The following is a 22,876-nucleotide window of genomic DNA, read 5'->3' on the forward strand; positions in this document are numbered from 1 at the left end:
CATAGTCGAAGAGACATTTTGTTAAAGCTCCAGAGGGCAGCAGCAGTTAATAAAACAAGTTTTGTTTTATGAACTAAACCCAGTTCATAAACTGGGTTAATGAACTGGGTTTAGTTCACTGTTCCTTCCTTTCTCATACACCCATACTTCTGAAAAGGGTCCATTTTCGCAACGTACCGCTCGAATGAACAGAGGAAAACCAGCTGCTCTACAGAATCTCGTGAGACTTTGACAAGTTTAAAATTCTGACCCTGCGACATGTGTTTTGTAGGACTTATTGTGTGTCGTGTTAATAAACAACACGTTTAATTTCCATTGTATTACCATTCAAAGCAATGAGTAGAACAGACCTACCGTGAGCGGCGTCCCCGGCAGACCCGCCCACTCGTGCGTAAACCAACGTGGGCGGAGTCAAACAGCTGGATACTCAGTCTGGGGTGTCTGTGAGAGTGAGCCCGAGCTTCCCTTCACTCACTTGAAAGGAGAAACGCTCCATCGGGGAGGCGGTCGCTGCTTTGGGAAAGCAAAGAAGTGATTTGTGCTCATCGGTGGACACGTCGGCGTTCTCAGAGTTTCCGAAAAAAGACAGCAAAGCGCGCTCGCCAGCAGAGGGGCTTTAGGTGAGTGGTCAGACACTGATTTGGCTTTGGTGCCCGTCTTTGCAGTCTGGCTTGAAACACGAATTTCAAATAGGTAATCTGGAGCAAAGTTTGGGCTATTCGGAGGACATTCATTCGCCCCTGAAATTCGGCTTTTTGGAGAACATTGAAGGGAAAACAACAGCAAAGCTTCACATATTGTTAAAGTGAATTTGCGCTGGATTGCATCACATCCCAGACTGTAAACGTCGATTAGTTCAACTTGTAATGGTGATAATGTTGATTAGTTTCTGATAAAGTGCTGAACCATCCCGACCTAACTTGCTGCTCTTCTCCTCACCTTTACCAGCTAAAAGGGGACATCTGTCCTTCCACCGCCCATCTGCCGTCTTCCATCTTCAAAGAAATGAATCAGTTGGCAGGAATGCAGATGTTTGTCACCAACAGTTAAATGTTAGTACTACTTAGGAGGATATCGCTTGGCTGGCTGAAGAGGAAAAAGAGGAAAGGGGCTATTCGAGGTGCTGGAAGATGTCTCTCTGGATGATACTGCCTGTCAGCCTCCCTGTCCTGAGCATCACTGGGATATGGGTTGTGTAAGTCTTTCACTTTGAATCTTTGACTTTAACTAACTCTTTAACCGACTATTTAAATTATTTGACTTTAAGCTCACCATCATAGGTAGAAAAGCAAGTTGTCAAGTTTTCTGAGACTGGAGAAGTACGTGAAATGGACTGTTTACTATTAAACGTTACTCATGTTTATGACACATCTTTTTTATAATGAGGCGTAATAATGTTTTGTGATGTCAACACTGCGCTTCCTGCCAACAGAGTGAATGAGACATTATATCCCAAAAGAAAGGTAACGCAAAGTTCAAAGCTTTTTCAATACTCTTGACCTCTCAAAGCAACAAGGAATTCGCATCCTTGAGCCACTTGGCAGACAGGAGACACACTCCCAGCAGCCAACTGATAACATGCTGAAAGTTTTGTTATTCTCAAACAGAATAAATGCTAATAGAGATGCTAATATAGAGCTGTACAGAAACAAGAAATGGTCTTTTGAGCGCCATAAAAAAAACACGCAATAGTCTTAACAGTGGTAATTTTTCTCTTATATCACTAAAATCGTAATAGTTCAGCCTGCATAACCTCTGGTTAGTCACTTTTATGCTCCGGTATTTGTGTAGATCATATATTTAAGTTGTGTTGGCATAGATTTAACCCGATCACCAGTGTCATAGAACATACAATTCAAACAAAAAACTAACTTTACGGTATGTCTGCTTCAATGTGAAATCGAAAACCTTTTGATACCTCAGACTCTCCTGCCTTGAGCAGAGCAAGGCAGCATATTTATGCTGAATTCCTCGGAGCCATGGTAATTGGCATGTGGATCAGGTCTCAGTAGGAAGGATCTTGGATTTTCACCTCTTTCTTAAAACTGAGACATGCGGATTTGCAGTTCGGTATCTGAGCAAATTACCGTGGGGGGAAATATTATGAGTACCTCCTGGTTATACTCCTCTCTGCTCGGATATTTCTCCGTGTGGAGGAATGTAAACACTTAGGGGAGACGCAGACATGTGGTCCGGTTCCAAATTGTTGGAGTTTTGTTTCTTAACTCTGTGCTGCATCAGCGATGAGTTGTGTTGGCACCAAGCGATCAGATTCCAAAGCTCAGACCCTTTACTGAAGTGTGTGCTTTTGTCATTGGTGACTTCATTTCAAGTCTGGCATTTGTTTTCGAAACAACCCTTTCACTGGTGTCCCTCTAGACCCTTTTCCTTCCCATTATCTTGACAAAAGTGCCTTGTTTTTAAGAGCAGTCAACAGGCTTTTTCCAGACTAGTGGAATGCCGACGGATGTAACGCGTTGCATAATGCCTTTTTGCGGTGTGGGAGTAAGGTAGTATTTGGAAGTGCGTAATAGAGAGAGCAAGGACAATTTTTCTCAGCATCTGTTGGCCATGCCCCATGTGCCCACCCAAGAGTTTAGGCTTCACATTTTCTGTTGACCTTTCATGAGTTATGTTTCAACGTTTCGTATGACTTTAGGATTCTGTGAAGCATTTCTTCACGTCTTCTTTTTGAATAGTTTTTTAAGAACATATTTTGCTTTCTCTTAAAAAAAACATAAATAAATCCATACATTTTACACGATTCAGTGACCACAGAGAAGGAAGTCTGGTCTACAGTTTGCTTTATAATTGAATCCATGGCTCAAGCATCACACCCTTTCCTGGAGTTATTTTTGCACAACTGTTGGGAGATTTTGCAGTAGAAACTAGAAGTCTTTTCTTGTGTTCCTTGCTCAGTCTTAAAAAGAAAAAGGAAGAAAAAAACACGGTCTGCTTCATGTTGCTCACAGGCATGCAATTACAGTGTACAGCTGCTGCTGGGCTTTGATATATGGCTAATTATATCAACGTACCTATTATTACTTTGACTCCTCCAAGCATATAATGCGCTGCTTTAGTTACACATACAGCTGAAAAAGTCTTTATTTAGAGTTTTTGTCCCAGAGCTGCTCTGGTGTTATTTTAGCTCTGGAAGCAGACCAAATCTGCAAACAGTTCTCAGAAGTTATGGAAAGTTCAACTGGTTTGTTTGTTAGCCCCTTGATATCTGTGTTGATTATTTAAAAGTTTGCTCACTTGTTGTTTTGTTTTCTTTGGTGCGTGTTTTTTGGTATTATTCAACCACGGATAAAGAGCTCAGAGGCGTACTCCGACAGCCCTCTACCTGACAGCCATATTTAACTCACCACAGAGGGTTTCCTCCCTGCGTTTTGCAAGAGCCGCACTCTTACAACACATTCACATAGCTTATTTCCCACCAATAACCGGCCAACCAGCTGTTGCATGCAGTGTTAAAGAGTCAGTTGGAAAAGTAACTTAGCACTTGTGAAGATGAGTAAGGTGAACAACAGACAGATAACTCACAAGGGTGATTCTCTAGTAACAACTAGTGCATGCTGGATTGGTTTTAACTGTACCAGAATTCAATGCAAATGTGGTAGCTTGAGTCATGATGGCTGTTTAGTGCTTGAGCTTTCAGTTAACAACACAGAGCAAACAGACTAAATTGTAACTGTAACTGATGTGGTACTGCGAAAATAATTTCACCCTAGAATATTTTTCACACTGAAAATATGTGCTGCTTTCCCGCCAATGCTGTCTTGAATGTGTACACTTTCTGCTTGTTAGTGTGTTTTAGTGATATAGTACATCGCTGTCCCATACAGATTGGTTTGTGAGTAGGATCTAAACCTTCCTATATGATACTTAACCTTCTAGTGAACAGTCTGCTTTCACAAATCAGGACAAATAGCCTCTGTCTGCCGCAGATTGTCCTCACATCTTTTACTGACAGTTGAAACCAACGTGTACATCAGTTTGTGCTGATTAGAGGGTTATAATGTGAGAAACTGACGATAGCATTTCCTTCCGGCATGTCAGTTTTTCCCTCTTGAGAAGCCCACTCTGGAAATAAGGCAGAAATGATCACACACATTTATACAAGTGGATTATAGATGTAATTGAAAATCATGGTTTGGCACATGCAACCCCCTCAGAACCATGCCTCTCCCAACAACAGCGTTACACTTCCCAGTGCAACTTCCTATCTAATATACAGACATCTGCATATTTTTCTAATTTATCGTTTGTATGTTATTGTGTAGGACTTGGGTGTACAGAGCAGATGCAGTTGAGTTGCACATGTTACTGCTGGTGAAATGATTAAAGGCTTCACTCTATAGCCGCAAGACGGCCTTATGTAAAAGTGTGCTCTTCTTTTGAGCTTCTTGAACTAAAACAACTCACTCACCGGTACAAACAAGTCTGCCCCTTCAGTGCAGCATTATTGAATTACTTAGAAAGATCTGTCTGCTGAAAATTATTTGGTTAATTGAAAGATTTTTTCCAAGTGTTTGTGGGAAGATAAATGGTCATGGTCACAATGTCAGGCATAATAACAGATGTGATTGTTGTCGCATAATTGAAGATGTTCCCATGATAGCTTTTATTTATAGCAAGAGGAGCAAAAGTAGAACTCAAACTAACTACTCGATCTTTTCGATATTTATTTATTAGATGGAAAATAATTTGAACGCAGAACCTGCAGATTTTCTTTTGATTGAAAATATTGAGTCATTTTACACAGTCATTTATTTCCCCTTTAACGTCTGGGAAACAAACAAATAACTCTTTCACGAGACTTTAAAACTTGTTAAGCCATGGTCAATTCAATGACTTTGTAGTGCTTACGTGGCCCAGCAAAGACTTTTTTTGTCTTAAGGATTTGTTATAAAGAAATCTTGTAAGGCAAAGTCAATGCAACACAACCAGGGCACACCAGATAAATATCTGCCACTGTCACTGGTTTTTGCTGCCCTTTTCTGACAACTGGCCGATTGCAGCCAGCAAGCTGATTATTGGCACATGTGGCTGTTTGGCCCATATATTCATGCATCCCTTGTTCTTAATGACTGATATAAAGATGAAATAATTTGTAAGTGATTTCAAACCTCATTGGTGTTTTTCAATTTATTGATTCACAAGTTGTGATCATTTGTAATGTGCTACATGTGGTCCGGTTAATTTAGCTGTGAAGCTCTGGTATTCGCTTAACTGACGTAGATCATTTCAACACAAATAGCAGTGTGAAATGTTTAATCTTTTTTGTGAAGACTGAAACAGATGATTGCATTTGAAATCATACTCGGTGTAAAATAATCAACCCTCAAAGTATGATAAGGATCTCCAGTTTGCTTAAAGGGGAACTCCGGGGCATTTGAAGCGTGTTTCCATTGCTAGAGGTTGTCAAATAATGCTAGTATGACACAGAGAGATGCGTATCTGCGCTCCCTGTGTGGAGATCGCTCTGTCCGCACAGCATGTCATGCGAGGCTAATACGTGGTGGCTAAGGGGCAAGCGCTAACCCTTCCACGTAAAACAACAACTTGCACACTGCAGAAACGTCACACCACTTTATAACCCATCCGACAATAAAGTCACAAGCCTTACCATCAAAACCATATGCATGGTTCTCACATTACTGGCATGGGGACGTTACAAAACAACTTTATAAACAGCATGTAACTCACCGGCTGGTTGTAGGCTCGCGCATGTGAAAGCCCAAAAGAGTCGATGGAGAATAATCCCATATACAAAACAATTATATTCTCTAGAAAAACTGCGTTCAAGTATTTAAAACATTACAACAATATTACTGGGCATGTATTGTTGTAATGTTTTAAATACTTGAACGCAGTTTTTCTAGAGAATATAATTGTTTTGTATATGGGATTATCCTCCATCGACTCTTTTGGGCTTTCACATGCGCGAGCCTACAACCAGCCGGTGAGTTACATGCTGTTTATAAAGTTGTTTTGTAACGTCCCCATGCCAGTAATGTGAGAACCATGCATATGGTTTTGATGGTAAGGCTTGTGACTTTATTGTCGGATGGGTTATAAAGTGGTGTGACGTTTCTGCAGTGTGCAAGTTGTTGTTTTACGTGGAAGGGTTAGCGCTTGCCCCTTAGCCACCACGTATTAGCCTCGCATGACATGCTGTGCGGACAGAGCGATCTCCACACAGGGAGCGCAGATACGCACCTCTCTGTGTCATACTAGCATTATTTGACAACCTCTAGCAATGGAAACACGCTTCAAATGCCCCGGAGTTCCCCTTTAATTGAGATTCTAAATTTTGATCATGTGGTCATTGAACTTTCTAAGGATGTTGCTGGTCAGTGACCTGAATGACTAAACACTAAAGCTAATTTCTAGTATGAGTAAGGTCAGTTTGTCTGACATAAACCAGTCTATCTTACTTTTGAACCCTGTGTTGTGCACATAGAGATAAGAAATTGCCAAATGTCATGTCACCTGGTCATGCACACTGATCAGGTGCATCCATGTAAGTTCAGACTTGTAAGATTTTAGTGTTGTGGAAGTCCCCTTTTCACATTTGATAAATTAAAGAACTGATGATATTTTGAAATACATGGGCGTCTAAAGGCAAAAATACTCATATACTGCAGATCACTTATGAAGACAATATAGCTTGCTTGCGTATAGACTTTTTCATAATGAGTTTTACGCTCTAGACAAATAGCAGGTTCTTATTGCTCTGTTCAGGATGTATGCCCACACTGACATTTTGTGTCCTCACTATCCTGATCTGCCTGTTTTATGTGACAGCTCTATGGTCTCTGTAAAATATCAAATGCCGCGTTGGCTCTGAGCAGACAGTGCCTTCCTCACTGTCTATTGCATGAATTTTGGTATCTTTGAAATCAGTTCTTCCCCTGAATTGTTGCTCATCCAGCCACGGTCACATTTGAAGATGACGGCATGAAACAGAAATTGAAAATGTGTTGCTTTCAGTTAATCATTCTGTCTTTCTTTTAGATACGCCATGGCCCTATACAACCAGCATGTTTGCCCTGTGGATAACTGGTATGTTGCTTGATCTGTCCTGTATTTTACCTTATCGTAATTCTGTTGCTCCCAACACACTCATGACTTGGAGTCAGAATTTATTTTAACTTGATCAGAATAGTTAGAAACTACCCTCTGTTACCCCGAGGGTAGTTTCCCCTGTCAGACTTTTTCTGTAGCAAACACAATTACCTGTTTAGCTGTATTATGAAATTAAATTATTTGCGGATCAGTCAACAAACAAGTATTTGACAGACCCACAAAAGTCCCTATATCTGAACTGTGTTTTTTTTCCTCTTGATGCTGGGTTTGTTTTGGACAAACTGTTACAGGACACGGTGGTTTTGAATCACCGGCCCAAATTACAAAGGAAGGTTACAACCCCACAAAAATGGCACTCACACAAAGGGGGATAGTGTTACTGACTGAATATGGTCATTGTACAATACTTTGAATATCAGTGCCAGACAATTTGAGAATCTTTCATGATCTCTTTGTCAGTCAGTGATTTTCTAGTAGGACTGAAGTTCTGATGTTAACATAGAATAACTGATTTACCTCTGTATATGTTTTTTCCTGTGTTCTAACTGTGTTTATGTTAATGCATGTTTTGCACTCCAGGTTGTACAACCAGTCATGTGAAGAGGAGCTGTATTTGCAGAGCGGGTCGTCCTTGTGCTGCACGCTTGATAATGTACCTCTCATCAGGTAACACAGACCACCTAAGCCCACCACTCCACTGTCTCTTTACTTTTCCTGAACAAAAACAGGAACACTGTCCAATTGTTTTACATGACCCCTGTCTGCAGACTGTTGATAAAAAGCGAGTGAGCTCGAAGGAGGAGACCGTTCTCCTGCGAGCATTCTGAAAATAACTTGTGGCTGAAATATCCTGCCTGCCACCGTGGCAGTTCAGAGGCAACACTTAGCCATGTAGACTCACTCGCCTGGAGAAGTCGGCGCACATTTGGCAGGAAATTAAGACACTTATGTTCCTTTGTTTGGCTTCTGGCCTCTGGAGCTTTCAACTTCAAAGGCCAACTGTGCTCTGTGCCAACATAGACTTGTTTTTTAAAATAAAAATAAAAAAAGTTTTTATCTTAACACAAATAACACGATAAAGATGAAGTCTCAAATTATTTGGGCCCCTCAACCAGTGTGTGCAACTACAGATTAAACAAAAAGAAGGTCTGCATGTAGGAGGTAATCACCAATCTTGTGGTGCTGGCAGTGCTGCGTGGTGAGAGTGGAAGACATGCAAATGATGTCAATTGATTTAAAAACTTAAATATTTCTATTTCAAGTATTGTTTCAAAGCTATTAGTGCAAGTAGCAGTGTAATGACTTCTACAATATATACTGAAGAATGTGTGACTGTAGTCAGCTGAGAAGACTTTGGCTTTGTAGGCAGTGGGGGCTCGGCTACAGACAGCCAGTGTTGACTGTCTCCTGGCTTCCCCTCTTACAAACATTTCCCATTCCTAGAAGAGAGGCAGTGTGCAGTAGGTGAAAAGTCAGAGACTTGACGACGGGATGTGAGGGATCATGGCTCTAGCCTGACTGTATTCTAAGAGCATATGTGTGCCTCAAACAACGTACTGTATGGCAGTGGTTGGAAATGGTGCTACTGTTTCTATTCCTGCGTAGTGTACACTGACACTGCACAATATTTATCTCTGATTTATACTTATTTACTCTTTCTTGTAGTAAATGTGGGACTCTTCCCCCTGAGAGCTGCTTCTTCAGCCTTATCTGCAGCACAGGTTCATTCATGGGTAAGTCTTCAAATGAACACACACAATGCACAAATGCACCGCTTCAGTGGACATTACCCTGATATATGCTAAACTAACCCTGGTTCAGCTGTTAACCCCAACAAAACTGATTTACATTGTGAGTTCTCGCTGTATTTTTACCCCAAGAAAGAAGCAGGTCTCCATAATGGGAAAGTGACTCTTATGTTCCCACAATGTGCGCAGCACAAGTGCGCTCACAATCATATCAATCAAGAGGCAGTGAAAACCCTGCATGTGGTCATTTTGGATGGGCGGAGGGCAGAAAGGAAAGCAGATTCTGCCCAAGAGTTGTTGTAACACAGAGCTATGCACTAAGGTCAAAGCACATATGGCAGCGAGTGTGTATTTTAGTTGGCACAAGGAAAACAGACGTGTTATAAAAGAAGAGAATGAGCTCCCATGTGCTGCTCTGCATGTCTTTTGTGAGTCTACACGTGCTGTTGCCCAGCGCTCACTGGTGGTTCTGACTTCCCCTGATCTAGTTAATGTTTCCCAGCTGTGTTTTAGACTTGTTCTGTGTGTGTATGTGTGAGTGTGCACTCACACACATGCATGCATATAGAGAAGGAGAGAGCTTTATATATATGTATATATATATGTGTATATATTATATATATATAAATTTATATATATACTTTGGACTACTGTAAGATTTTTTTTAATATGCAGATTCTAATCTTTGCATATGATATAAATGGGAGATCCTTTCAGTTCCGTGTGTGCTCTTGTAGAAACCAGCCAGTAATAATAGATATGATTACATGTACTGAGGAGAAGCGTCCCTTCTTTCATTGTCATTTGTCACCTAAACAGTCAGAGACTGTAGCAAGAAAAAAAAGAAACAACGTGACTCTTTTTATATAGAGTTGATAACAAATGAGGCACAGATTGATTTAAAGGTATCTGACAGTGAAGTCCTTATTTATGATCGTGGCTTCCAAACTGTTAATGCTGGATTCGGATAACCATAGTTCTCTCTCCAGTTTGTGTATTGAAACGATTTAGCTGGGTTATAACCTGACTGATACTGTGGGGAGAAATAAAAAATGAGTCATTAGAACCGTTTCTATTGCTCATAGGGATCAGCTGTTTAATGGATTAAAAAAGGAATTCAGATGATTAAATTAGACGATTAAGTTATCATAAGTTATTAGTTTGATCGTACTGCATGGTAAATAAATTGTGAATTATACTGTTGATCAAGCATTACAAGGAAGTAAAACGTGACTGTTATTGCATTTGGGAACCATGATAGACGTTTTACACTTTTTTGATTTTATAGACAAAACAATGGATTATGAAGACATCACACAGGGAAGGGTGGTGCACTGATTCACTGCTAGCACTGTCTAGATTTGGACTTGTTGGCTAGCTAGGGGCTTTGTTTGGACTGTGTATTCTTCCTATGCCTGTGGTTGTGGTTAGTCGATGTTGCTAAATTGGCATTCTCTCTGATGTTGGCCTTGTGATGGACTGACATCCTGTCCAATGTACATCCTACCATTTATCAACTTAAGTGGTCAGTCCTGTTACAGATCTCTCATCTTCACATTTCTCAATGAGTGAGACATTTGGAGACAGTTGTAGAACTTACCTGTTGGGGATCTTTGTTGGGCAAACTGTTATGTCTGTCAGTCTGCTTGGCAGATTTTTCAAGAAAAGTTCTAGTGAGGAACAGCATGAACAAAAGAAGAACTCATAGAACATGTATCCTGAGAGCCACTCTATTGTGAAATTGAAAGAACTGCACTTCATTTAAGTCTTTTTCCAGTCGCATTCACATTCATTCAGTTGGCCTGTACATAGAATAGAGGCAAGCATTACGTCTGCAAAAGTAGGCTAAGTTGTAGTGGTATGTAGCTCTACAACAGGCTATTGTAAATAATCAGCGCTTACCTTGTTAGCCTATTGATTTATGTCTTACTTGGAGGACTGTGCCAGCTACAGTTGGCTCAGGGGTCGGATCACATGTACCCAGTGAACCGTATATTCCCTCAGAATTATTCCTTTCCTTTTCATCGCTGTTGCCACTATTCTGCCAGTGCCAGTGAGTTGAAACATGTGGGAGTTCCTGAGGTGACTTTTGTGGGACTATGTTCTTGCGTATGTGTGTGTGCGTGCAGCAGTTTTAGTGCCTTTGCTTTGGACAGATTAGTGCGCATTGCATTACGTTCATGTTGTTGCCGCATGACTTTAAATAAAAGAGTAATTTTGGTTTGCAGGCAGTAGTGTTTGCATTGCATTTCCTCCCTTGAGTTTCCTGACTTCAGAGAACCGTAGTAAGAACTGGAGAGGGCCAAAGGTGGGACCTGTTAGAGGCTGTGGCATGTTTATGTGAAATGATTTCTATTGTTAAGCTGTCAGGAAGCAGCTTGCTCTGACTTTCTGAGGACACTTGGAGGTCATCTATTTTGCTTACTAATCAAAGTTTGAAGCTGGAGGAAGACCTGACCTCAGCATGACATGCATACTCAAAGAAGAATACCAAAATAATACCCTACCCAAATTAACTCTCGAATGCTCAGAATAAAAGAAAAATGAGGAAGAAACATGAATTTTCTCATGGGAGAATGGGAAATGTTTGCTTTTGTCTTTTACCTTCAGGCCAAGCTTTCATAATTTGTATAATAGTGGCTAAATGCCACACGAGTTTAAACATGTTCATTTTTTAAGACACAGACAGCCAGTCTGCTGCAGCAAGAATGACATGCTGTAATCTAATGAAATAAAGTGCTGCTTACTCTCTTGTCCCCTCAGCAATACGGTATGTTCTCCCTTTTAAAAGGAGCTCGAACAAAAAAACAACAGGGTTGTTTCCGAGCCTGGAGACTGTTTGTTTTTCCATGATTGTAGGCGAAATCACTTTGCAAAGATTGATTGCAGTGCTGAGAAGAAGGAGGCTCACTCAAGGACAAAAACACACAAGATGCTTTTAACAAAAATATACACATTAACAAACATAATTATTACATTAGCTTCAGTGAGAAGCTCTGTACTCATTACATCTGCTTTATTTCCAACCTGTATGCAACACGGTTTATCTTCATAGTCCCTGTTAAACGGATGTTTTTTGTCTTTAATTTTCAGCATCTTCAACTTTGCAAAAAAATGCAGTTGTGTTTTTGCTCATATGGAGTTGACTCCCACTGTGTATTTTAAACATTAAAAAGGTAACATCTTTTGTGTCCCAAATCCTCAAGTACTGTAATAATGTCTAGAGCAGGCCTAATTTCTTTATAAATTCAAAGAAAAACGAGAAGAAAGGGCAGCAATTTATTGAAACATGTGCAAGCATGAATAGAAATACAGAAAATAAGGCATAAACAAAGTTTGTACAGCTCTGTCTTAAGACTCGTGGACAGTACCTTTGATCAATGCCAAAGAGTAGAAAGATAATGCTGACAGAGCAAAGTCACGATATTTGCTGATCTGTACTTAGAGGAAGTTATGCAAGAAATTGCATTTTACTCTAAATTATGTGAAGCGTTCCCAAAACAAATCTTAAACATACATGGTCACAAGAAAATGAATGGCGATCAATTATCTCATAATTATCCTGTGTGATAACGGTGTCATTTCTTTTTGGAAATGATAAAGTGCTCTATCCTGTTGTATTCATGTGTCCTGTCATCTTGCAATTTCCTTCCAGATTTGTATTTATAAATATAATTTAGTCTAACTAAACACTGAATCAGAGTTGAGCGCAAGTGTTCTAATTTATGCAAAAAATTCTGTGAGAAATCAGTTCCATACACAGGTTGTCGCCAGGTTGAGAAATGGGTCCGGCCACTGAGACGCTGGCGCACAGACAGACAGACCACAACATATCCAAAGTGAGAGGAGTGGAGACAAAGCTTTAACTGTTACGTTTCTCTTTCCTTTTACTCTCTTTTGGCGGCACAAACTCTAGCAAATTGCTGCTTGCACAGAGATGGTGACAGAGTTAACATAACAGTTTAGTCTCTGACACAATGTTTAAGCTTCAGGTCAAGACTTCAGGGGCTCCTTGTCCCCTCTTCCTCTCTCAGCTTCCTCTCTTCTACTTGTCTGCTGTGTCCCGCTTTCACCAAGCCCAATCAGCCCTTATCAAGCACCAGCCATGAGGAGCTAACAAAGACAAACCAGGCAGGGGTCAAATCCACGGTGCTCCAACAATGGACCCAGTCAGAGCCTGTTAGCTCATCAGCACTCATCTGTCCCATATACTGTACTTTATCTCTCTTCACTTTTTAATGCTATGAAGGACTTGGACCAACCCCCACTGGTGTGTTTTTCTCACTTTCCCGCCATTTCTTTTTTTCTTTTTTACCTCATTAGGAAAAGAAAGTTGACTGCCCGTAATTCTCAGTTCTCCAGGAATTCATGTGTTTCTTGGCGAAGCAAAGTGTGCGAGTGTTTGCTTTAAATTGAACCCAGGCACTGTGCATGGTACTCTTCCAAAAGAAGCAAGATATTACCTATTCCCCTTATAACACTCTCTTCTTCAGCTCTATCAGTATTTCTGCATTGTAATTCATCTAACTGACTTTTTTTCATCTTTGTCTTTTTGTAGTGATGGTGATTGTGCTGCTCCGCTACGCCCAAGTCATTGAAAAACATCAGAACTGTGTTCTCAACACTGCAAGTCTTTCCACAGGCTGGATCTGTGCTGCTGGACTCACCATGGTGGGAAACTTTCAGGTAGGAAACATCAATAATCAAAGCGAGCAATGAGAGAGCTACGTACATACATAGCCACACCAAAAGAAACAGAAATAAATCAACCAATCCCTGGGACACGCAAGCCATCAGTATGAAATATGAAACTGAACTTGTGTATTGTATTTAATCTACTTCTCTTGTGAAATGCTAAAAGATGATCTGCGACAGGTTTCTTCACCGCAGGTTTATTCATGTTGAAAGTAACAGTTATTTGCAGCCTAAAACAGAAAAACAATTAATTGTAAGTTTCTGAGTTATATTTAAGCTTGTGCATGACTCTGCCTCTGTTAGGCTCTTCCTTTTATTTTTCTTTGAATCAAACCCCTCTTTTCCACTTTCTATACGACTCAAATCTTACATTTCAGAGTGAATAGTCCTCAATGATTGTAGAACTATGCTCTGCGTCGATAGACATAGTGTTGTAGTTTTGAGTGTAAAAACTTGAAACGAAGGAACTGAACCTGAAATCCCTCTCTGAAGATGTTTGTTCTGTGGGAAAGAATTTCTTGAAGTTTAAATGTTTGGAGCCCTGGCTGTGCGCCTAGACTGTGTGTTTATACTCTATACTTGTATCATGTTGTGGGGACAGAAATCTGATCAACGTTCACATTATTGGGGACGTCCCACCTTTTTCTGGACAACAAAGCAAATGCTCCCCTAATATAGATCATCACATCTTAGGGGGACTTGGCTTAACATCACGGTAAGGGTTAGGGTAATGTAATTCTCCAGAAAATTTAGGTAATGTGATATTCACTATAATGATTGTGTGTCTTTGACAAAGAAAAAGATACCATGGAGCGGGAGAGGCGCCACAAGCTGCTTGATTGAAACTTCCTTGGTATTTTCAAGATTGGTAGCGTCACTTTAGAGATTAAATAGACACAGTTTACTTTGGTTCCTCTGTGTCCTCTTGCCACCGTGCTGTTATTGTCCTTGCACTTTTAGAAAGTTATGAAATAGCTGACAGTTTAGAGAATAAGAGGAAGCAGAGAGAGATGACTCGCGACCACGGAAACGTCAGTTTAGTTTTTGATAGTGCTGCCAAAATAATTGGCAATAATTTTTTGAAAAAAAACAAACAATTGAGAAAAGTTGCTGTTCTAAATGAAAACATGTTCATAGCGGGATTATTCTTTTATTCTTTCATCTTTCCTGCCATTTTTAGCATGTGTTCACCAGAATGTCCAAACCAAGTCGCTTCTTAATGCTATTTATGTTCTTTCACATGTAGAAATGTTGTCCTCCACTTGTATGCTCTTTCTAATGTTTGCCCATGATACATTTGTATAGCTCCTACCATATACTGTATTTCTGTCCTGCAACTTCAAGATCTATTATTTAAGATACTGTTTTTCATATAAATACAAGTGATGGAAAAATTACTACAAAACAAGCCTTCTGTTAAATAGGACTGCTCTGATAACTGATAGCTCAAGGTAACTGTGTGATGAAGAAGAGGAATTGTCTTACAAGCATATGTGAAACAGATGTGCAGATGTGGCAGGTTTTGGGAGCCTGCGGAAAGGTTGTTTTCACCTTTTCCCGTTTCTCTTGCGAGGCCTGTATGCTGCAAAGCTGGGAGGAATTTTATGGAAAGAGCCAGGGGGAAGTGAATCATCAAGTCTGGTCATGCATGGAGAGGAGCTTGGCAGACAGGGTGTGTGTAGCAGAGGCCCCATCTATAACCAAGCGTGGCTCCGACCCTTGCCGCTCATTCCCGGAATGCCCTCTCTTACGGTCTGGGACATAACAGGAGGATGTAAATATGGCTGACAATGATAATGAATACATTGTGGAATCCACAGAAAGGAATGGAAATCTGGCTAAAAAAATCAAGCAAATTCGAATCAAACCTTTTCGAATCACAGATGAAAGCAAAGCAAGTTCCTGAAAACCAAAACAGATGTAGGTGAATGAAAGCATCAGAAACACAACACATGATGACAAACTCAGAAGCGTCGATTGCAGCTGTTTGTAGTTGTGTGTTATGTAAAGCTTTGGCAGCACATCTGTGGCGTGGCCAGTGAGGCTTTTCCTGTCAGGCGGCCTTATAGTTTGGGAACAGAAGCACATAAATAGACTACAGAGAAGCACATTGCTGCCCCACAGAGGCCCATGAGCGTCACACTGCAGGGTCAAAAGCTGCAGGAAGAGGGGTGAATGGCCAGATAGATGGCTGGATTACTGGTCACATTATTTGCTGAGTTTTAAATGAGATGATTGATCCAGTCTGCTGAACGCAGATAGCTGTTCAGCACAGAAATTGGAAATGGAGCAAAACCGCTCCATCTTAAAGGGGAACTCCGGGGCATTTGAAGCGTGTTTCCATTGCTAGAGGTTGTCAAATAATGCTAGTATGACACAGAGAGGTGCGTATCTGCGCTCCCTGTGTGGAGATTGCTCTGTCCGCACAGCATGTCATGCCAGGCTAATACGTGGTGGCTAAGGGGCAAGCGCTAACCCTTCCACGTAAAACAACAACTTGCACACTGCAGAAACGTCACACCACTTTATAACCCATCCGACAATAAAGTCACAAGCCTTACCATCAAAACCATATGCATGGTTCTCACATTACTGGCATGGGGACGTTACAAAACAACTTTATAAACAGCATGTAACTCACCGGCTGGTTGTAGGCTCGCGCATGTGAAAGCCCAGAAGAGTCGATGGAGGATAATCCCATATACAAAACAATTATATTCTCTAGAAAAACTGCGTTCAAGTATTTAAAACATTACAACAATATTACTGGGCATGTATTGTTGTAATGTTTTAAATACTTGAACGCAGTTTTTCTAGAGAATATAATTGTTTTGTATATGGGATTATTCTCCATCGACTCTTTTGGGCTTTCACATGCGCGAGCCTACAACCAGCCGGTGAGTTACATGCTGTTTATAAAGTTGTTTTGTAACGTCCCCATGCCAGTAATGTGAGAACCATGCATATGGTTTTGATGGTAAGGCTTGTGACTTTATTGTCGGATGGTTTATAAAGTGGTGTGACGTTTCTGCAGTGTGCAAGTTGTTGTTTTACGTGGAAGGGTTAGCGCTTGCCCCTTAGCCACCACGTATTAGCCTCGCATGACATGCTGTGCGGACAGAGCAATCTCCACACAGGGAGCGCAGATACGCATCTCTCTGTGTCATACTAGCATTATTTGACAACCTCTAGCAATGGAAACACGCTTCAAATGCCCCGGAGTTCCCCTTTAAGTAGACAAAACAAGCTGCCCGGCGCTGTTAAAGTTAATAATCTAAAATGTTACCTTACTCTTTTTCTCAAAGTTACATTTTTCAAACGTTTTCCAGGAAAGTCAGATGAAAGGGGTTTTGTAATCAGTAGTGGCGATTCTCTGAGTTATAAATTTTGGCAGGCTTTTGCAGGTCTGTTGTAAATCGTTGGAAGGCAATACAGTTCCACTTCATCTCATTTGGTTCTGTTTCCAGCAAGTGAAAACAAAAAAACTGACAAAGCCTGTTCCCACATGTAGATCCTCACTTCTTTCATCATCACTGCACACTGTTGATATGTTGTAACACACCAAAACAGTCATTCACAGACACACAGCAAAACATTTTTTGAATAGCCCTCACTGCACATGACTCCTTGTGACTAATTCTCCTCTTCACAGAGTGCGATGATTGTGTGAGCACCATTACTATTCATTTATGCAGGCAAGCTGCTGGTCACTGTCAGCCTGCAGGAACCGATTTATCAAGCTGATCCTGTTTAGTCATCAATTCACATTTTAATGTTATGACAAATACTGTGCAGGATCACGTCTAAGAGCTTTAGAAACAGAGAGAAGAGCTGACCAGCTTCTTAGAAAGCGTGACAAGCGTAGACACACTATTCGTACAGAAAATGAAGTCACACTGCAGGCTCAGAGAAATGTTGTTTCTGATGAACACGGGCAGCCATAGTGACAGCTGTTGCCTCCAAACGCAGCCCTGTCCTCTCCTCATCTCCTTTTCCATCCTTATGGCTCTATGTTTTTTCATTCTCAGTGCACCGCGCTTGCTGCCACTTTTTTGTGCACATAAGTGTTCCCACGATCTATCAGTTTTTCATCCTTGTTATCATGTTATCTCTCCTCACCCACTAACCAGGAAATACACACACAACCTGTACACGCTAAGGCTGACGTTGATCGTCATTTTGACCACAGATTAAACTGTTGAAATAGTAAAAATCATGGCACTTACAGTTTCCTGAAGACCAAGGCAACTCAAACGTAAAAGAGGTGGAAGTAGGCATGTTTGATCATTTTACCTGATCTAAAATGGCACTCAGTGCCTCACTGTGCCAATATGATGTGGATGCAAAGAAAATATTGAAGGAAATTGGATTTTGTAGATTTCAATTTACTGTGCAAAGCCTTACATAAAAATATGGCCATTGTTAACAAAGCACTGCTTTTTGGACAGATAAGTGGAAGAATGTTTAGCTGTCATTCTCTCCAGCTTGTGAGATGTAACAAACAGACATGATATCTGCTGTATGTACTTTTTTTAAATGAAATTGTCTAGAAATTTCACTTTGTCATTTCAGGGATTTACCCACTGCACAAGAATGTTCAGTATGTACTTGCTGGGTCAGGGGACAAATGGCTTAGAAGCCAAAATGACTTAACTTCAAGGCTATTGCTCTAATTACTGAATGTGGAGCAGAGGGACATTAATATTCCATCAACCATCAGCCAGGAAACATTCTTCTTTTTCATCTTTCTAAATTAGTCGGGTCCTAAAATTTCAGTTAATGCTCCATTGACTCTCTTATCTGTTCAGATCAGTGCATCTGAGCTCTGTGTGTGAGACTGTGGCTCCTTCAGTGGAAGCTGTGGTCACATGCTCCTGAACAGCTCTTTTGTGTATTGTTCCTTATGGTTCTTGTGAGCAGCGTTGTAAAGGAGGCATTCTGCTGCGTTACTTTCTGCTAGATGCATCTTTTTATCTCTTTTTCACATCTTTCCATCCCCAGAGAATTAACACAATGCTAAATTATCTGACCCATCAGCTTGATTTGTTGCCAGCTTCTGATTGTTATTGAAGATTTGGTATGCTGTTATTAATACGCATTTTAATTCAGCCCTTCTTTCTTCCTTACCCTCTCTCACCTGACAGGTGGATAATGCCAAAGTTCTCCACTATGTCGGAGCAGGCATCGCCTTCCCCACCAGTATGCTGTTTGTGTGCCTCCAGTCTGCTCTTACATACCGACTGGCCAAGACGCAGGGGGAGTACAACTTGGCCCATCTCCGGCTCCTCATGACCCTTCTGGCCTTCATAGCCTTGGTGCTCAGTATCCTCTCCAGCCACTGACAGATGGCAGCCTACATGACCGATATGTGCTTCTGTGTAGGGAGATGTACAGTGTTCAATGTCAAGTCCTCTGATCAGATTGTTCTAGTCAAACACTTGGATGTGTTGTAGGTATGAAGCAAATTACTGGCACACTTTAAACAACATTTTGTTTATTTAAGCCAAACAATGGTTTTATGGTAGTGATTTCATCAAGAAGTTTAATATCCTTAAAAGGAAGAAAATTTAAATAAAAAAACAGTCCTTCCCTGATGTAATTTAATGAGACCACTGCAACTAGAACAGGATCAGTTCCCTAGTCAGTATTTAGGAATAATTGAGGAGATCTTTGAATTTTCGTCGCCTAGAGTAGAGTAGTTAGAGACGTTTGTACTGAGCGAGCTTCTTGTCGTGTCAGGTTAGCTTTGAGCTCTCACGCTGCTTTCCTGCTGCTTTCCTTAACCGAGTTTTCAGGTGGCGTGTTTTTCTGTCAGGAGAGCTTCGTCCTGCAACATGTCTCTGCCATCTTCGAGTGGGTGTTCTGCGTCATCATCATGCTGTTTTACGGGACATTTGCCTTTGAGTTTGCCAGCATGTCAGGAGACACCATGGTGGTGCTGGCCAGAGGAGGGTCCCTGGGACCTGCCGGGAGAGAACACAAGTTGGACACGCTCGGAGGACTGGGAGGACCCCTTCCACATTCGCACCAGCCTGAAAGCATGTCCATACTGTAGCCACCTGGCACTTCTGGACACCTCGCCATTGCCTTGTTTATTCCTTTCAAACTGGTTGTTGAACGAGTTTGATTATTCATTTCCAGCCACATTCGTCCAAAGCTACTAAATAGAACCAGGCCAGTGCAGGAGCTGTGGAGCGGGCGTTGATCCGCTGCCACAGTGGAGAGCTCACTTTGTATCATGTTCACATCAGGATTTGTGTCTCCGAAGAACTTGTTTGCATTTTGCACATCGCTCAAGTGTGACACCAAATTGTCTCCCAACTCTGTCCTGTTGCCAGTGCTTGGCAGAAGAGGAGTATTTCTTCAATCAGAAGACGAAAATGAACTGTCGCCCTCGAGATGCTGTAAGCTGTCTCAGTTTTTGACGCCTTGGACCATTTCTTCTTAAGTGAACGCCATGATGCTTTCATTGTACAGCAAAGAAGTGAGGCTGCTGGACGGCCATAGCAGACAGTATTACAGTCGTGAAACAGAAAGTCAGTGATGCTCAAGTGTTCCAGTGGGAATTCTGTCTTTCAAACAGAAAACAAAAGAAATATTTCAGTCAATCCTGGAGACCGACCTGGGCAGCACTCAGTTAAGCAATATTTCTGATTTCCATGACCTCTAATGAATAACACCCAACTCTTCATTATTTCCAGCTGCTTTACTCCATTATACTGTCTGCATACTCAACTGTATGTTCCTTTAAAGCCAAAGATATATGTATGGCAAAGCTAAAGGCGCAGAATGTTTCTCAGGAGTCGTTGACCAAGGCTAACTAGAAAGTAAATATTTTTTGGTGGAAGTTGAGATAATAAAGTGCCTCGTTGGTGCTGGTGTTGGTGATAGGTCATTCATCTTTAAAATACGTGGCATTTATATTTGATGTGCGATTTCACATTTGCATGTCTAACGCATGTCTTTTTTTTTTTTTTTTTACTTTCCTTGGTACTCATACCCAGAGTGCATTGTATTTAGTTACATATCTCTACTTTAAGTGCTTACACAGAATATACGCAGAATATATAGGACTCTTTGTCCTTGTTTTCTTGTTTATCTTTTGTGTCATTCAAATGTCTGAAATGATTCTCAAAACAAAGTGTCTTTCCCGCTCACTGCAAGGAGCACAAGGTACACGAGACTGATGTTAAGAATATTGGACTCATCTTTCTGTCGGTGGAAGAACAGGGAAAAGAGCATCCAGAGGCCAAATGCATACTCACTAATTCAAGCCAGAGCCCTGGGTTTATTGAGTTTAGTAACGAGACATCACACGTGTTTTCAGGTCCCAGCGATGGAGGCCTGCATCTTATTATTTCCCGTCAAGGACCAAAAAAAAAAAAAAAAAAAAAGAGTTGTTTTTTTTTTTTTTTACTTTGGTTTACCTGCGTGCTTTCTCTTTGTAGTTCTTTGAAGTTTGCTTCTTTTCCGCATATGGTGTAGGACTAAGGGGAAGAAAAGAAGGGTTGGTAAAATAAAAAATGACTGAGAGTCGAGCCTCTGTGCTATTTGAAAACAAGTTCGAAGTATTCGATTATTTCATTAGCGTTTTGTGGCTTCAGTGCTGAAACTTAAATTGGCCTCATCCTGTCATTTCCATGACTGACTGCTTATAGAGGGAGCAGAGACAGAAGGTCCCTGTGAGGCCCAGGAACAGCAGAATGTAGAGAAATGAATTGGTAACATTTCAATGTGTCATTAACACACTGTGGTCCTGAAAACTAGAGCAAACAGAGAGCATACAACAGTAAGCTGCCAGTCACCCCTTCCTCATGCTTATTGATCGTATTCTGGGTGAAAGGGGTTTTATTGGATGTTTTTTAAACCCAGTTTCACAGTCCGTTAGAAGCTCTGATGCGCAGGAAGTTTCTCTCGGGCCGAATGTAGACTTTCAACAAACCTGAACTGGAGACGCTTGTGCAGTTGCAGAGTGGAATGAGCTGGAAGGCAGAAACACTCCCAGCCCCAGTGATCACTCACTTCTCTCTGTTGGTCAAACAGCTTATTGCACAAGCTCGTATTTAAATCGGTTGTGACGTTGTTACTCAACTCACAGGAGGTTTTGTTGTCCACTTGAAAAATTATACATTTTTGTATTAATTTCCTAAAATGTTCAGACTTTTACCCGAATATGGCTTCGTCTTGTGTCAAATAATAACAAACACTTGAACTGCATCCAGATTTTCTGGCTGTCGTTCTTCATTCTATCATACACTACTTTTAGAGTACGCATTCTTCTAGCAGATCGTAGCAACCATTAGATTTATTCCAAATGTTAAGCCAAATGATGATGCTGCCTGTGCTGCTCTAGCATGAATCATTTGGTAATTTCATACGGTATTTACTAAAAGTGATTTAGTTTACTTTGTCATTCATGCATGTTAGTTCATTTCCGGTTAGACGCTTGTCAGATTAACTTTCTGCTTTGTCTGCATCTCCTCTCTTTGTCCTTGTTTTCTTGTTTATGGATCTGTTTGATCTTTGCACTCAGGAAAATGTTCCGACACCAGCTACATTGTTTGATTCAAAGCAGATTGAAATCTGTCATCTTCTGCCTTCTGTTGTGTTTATTCACGATGATAGGGACTTGTTGTTTGTAGCGGTTTTATACGTTATAGGTGCAACTGCTTTTTCAGTTATAGGACTGATGTTAGCCATGATATAATAGATTATTTTTGTTAATCAAGATTCTGCAAAGCTTAAAAATGAATTTCCCATGTAGCTTGTAAAAATCTTAATGCTGCTCACATAAAAGTGGTTAAATGTCTGCCAAAAAGAAAAAAAAAGTGCTACTCAGTGCTAGATCATTGGTGAGAGTTTTATGGCCAGAATGTGTAAACCTCACAAAAATCTGATATTCGGTACCCCATTCATTGAAGGGGAAAATGTTCCCTGTGCCTTATGTATTATATTGACAACCAAAGAGGTTTGGGTTGTAAATTCTATTTTGATGCAAAGTCATATGATTGTATACATACTATACATGCCTTATTGTTCAATAAATACAAAAAAGTACGGTCATTCCATCATAATGAAACCAGTGATTCCCAACTTAAGCTTTCTATTGTGCTCATTGTTTTCAGGTGAAAAGTGACTCTACATGATGAAGAAATCCCAAATATTAAAGCCATAGGGCAGTTATCATACACAGGGTTATACTGGTTTATTCTAATATACTAATGTGTGTATATATATATATGTATATATATATATATACACACACACACACACATATATATAAAACCTTGTGTCCTATAGTAAATTTCTCATATAGAAACAATATCGTTTTGTGTCAC

General features: G+C 40.6%; 1 protein-coding gene across 1 annotated transcript; it reads left to right on the forward strand.

Moving 5' to 3' along the window:
* Positions 1 to 471: 471 nt before the first annotated feature.
* LOC142393701 (transmembrane protein 150A) lies at positions 472 to 22,595 on the forward strand. Its single transcript, XM_075478302.1, has 8 exons — positions 472 to 620; positions 949 to 1,195; positions 7,024 to 7,071; positions 7,675 to 7,761; positions 8,761 to 8,828; positions 13,402 to 13,529; positions 18,683 to 18,860; positions 19,334 to 22,595. The coding sequence occupies exons 2-8, from the start codon at positions 1,131 to 1,133 to the stop codon at positions 19,591 to 19,593; spliced, it is 834 nt and encodes a 277-aa protein (XP_075334417.1). The 5' UTR covers positions 472 to 620; positions 949 to 1,130; the 3' UTR covers positions 19,594 to 22,595.
* The last annotated feature ends 281 nt before the right edge of the window (positions 22,596 to 22,876 follow it).

The sequence above is a fragment of the Odontesthes bonariensis genome, chromosome 2 (assembly GCF_027942865.1).
Source record: "Odontesthes bonariensis isolate fOdoBon6 chromosome 2, fOdoBon6.hap1, whole genome shotgun sequence".
Classification (NCBI taxonomy): domain Eukaryota; kingdom Metazoa; phylum Chordata; class Actinopteri; order Atheriniformes; family Atherinopsidae; genus Odontesthes; species Odontesthes bonariensis.

What these genes read in the sequence shown, in the direction of transcription:
- LOC142393701 (XM_075478302.1), top strand. Translation starts at nt 1,131, where the DNA reads ATGTCTCTCTGGATGATACTGCCTGTCAGCCTCCCTGTCCTGAGCATC. An exon ending in GTTTGCCCTGTGGATAACTG is followed by an intron (nt 7,072 to 7,674) that starts GTATGTTGCTTG and finishes TTTGCACTCCAG; the next exon opens with GTTGTACAACCAGTCATGTG. An exon ending in CTTCATAGCCTTGGTGCTCA is followed by an intron (nt 18,861 to 19,333) that starts GTATCCTCTCCA and finishes CCGAGTTTTCAG; the next exon opens with GTGGCGTGTTTTTCTGTCAG.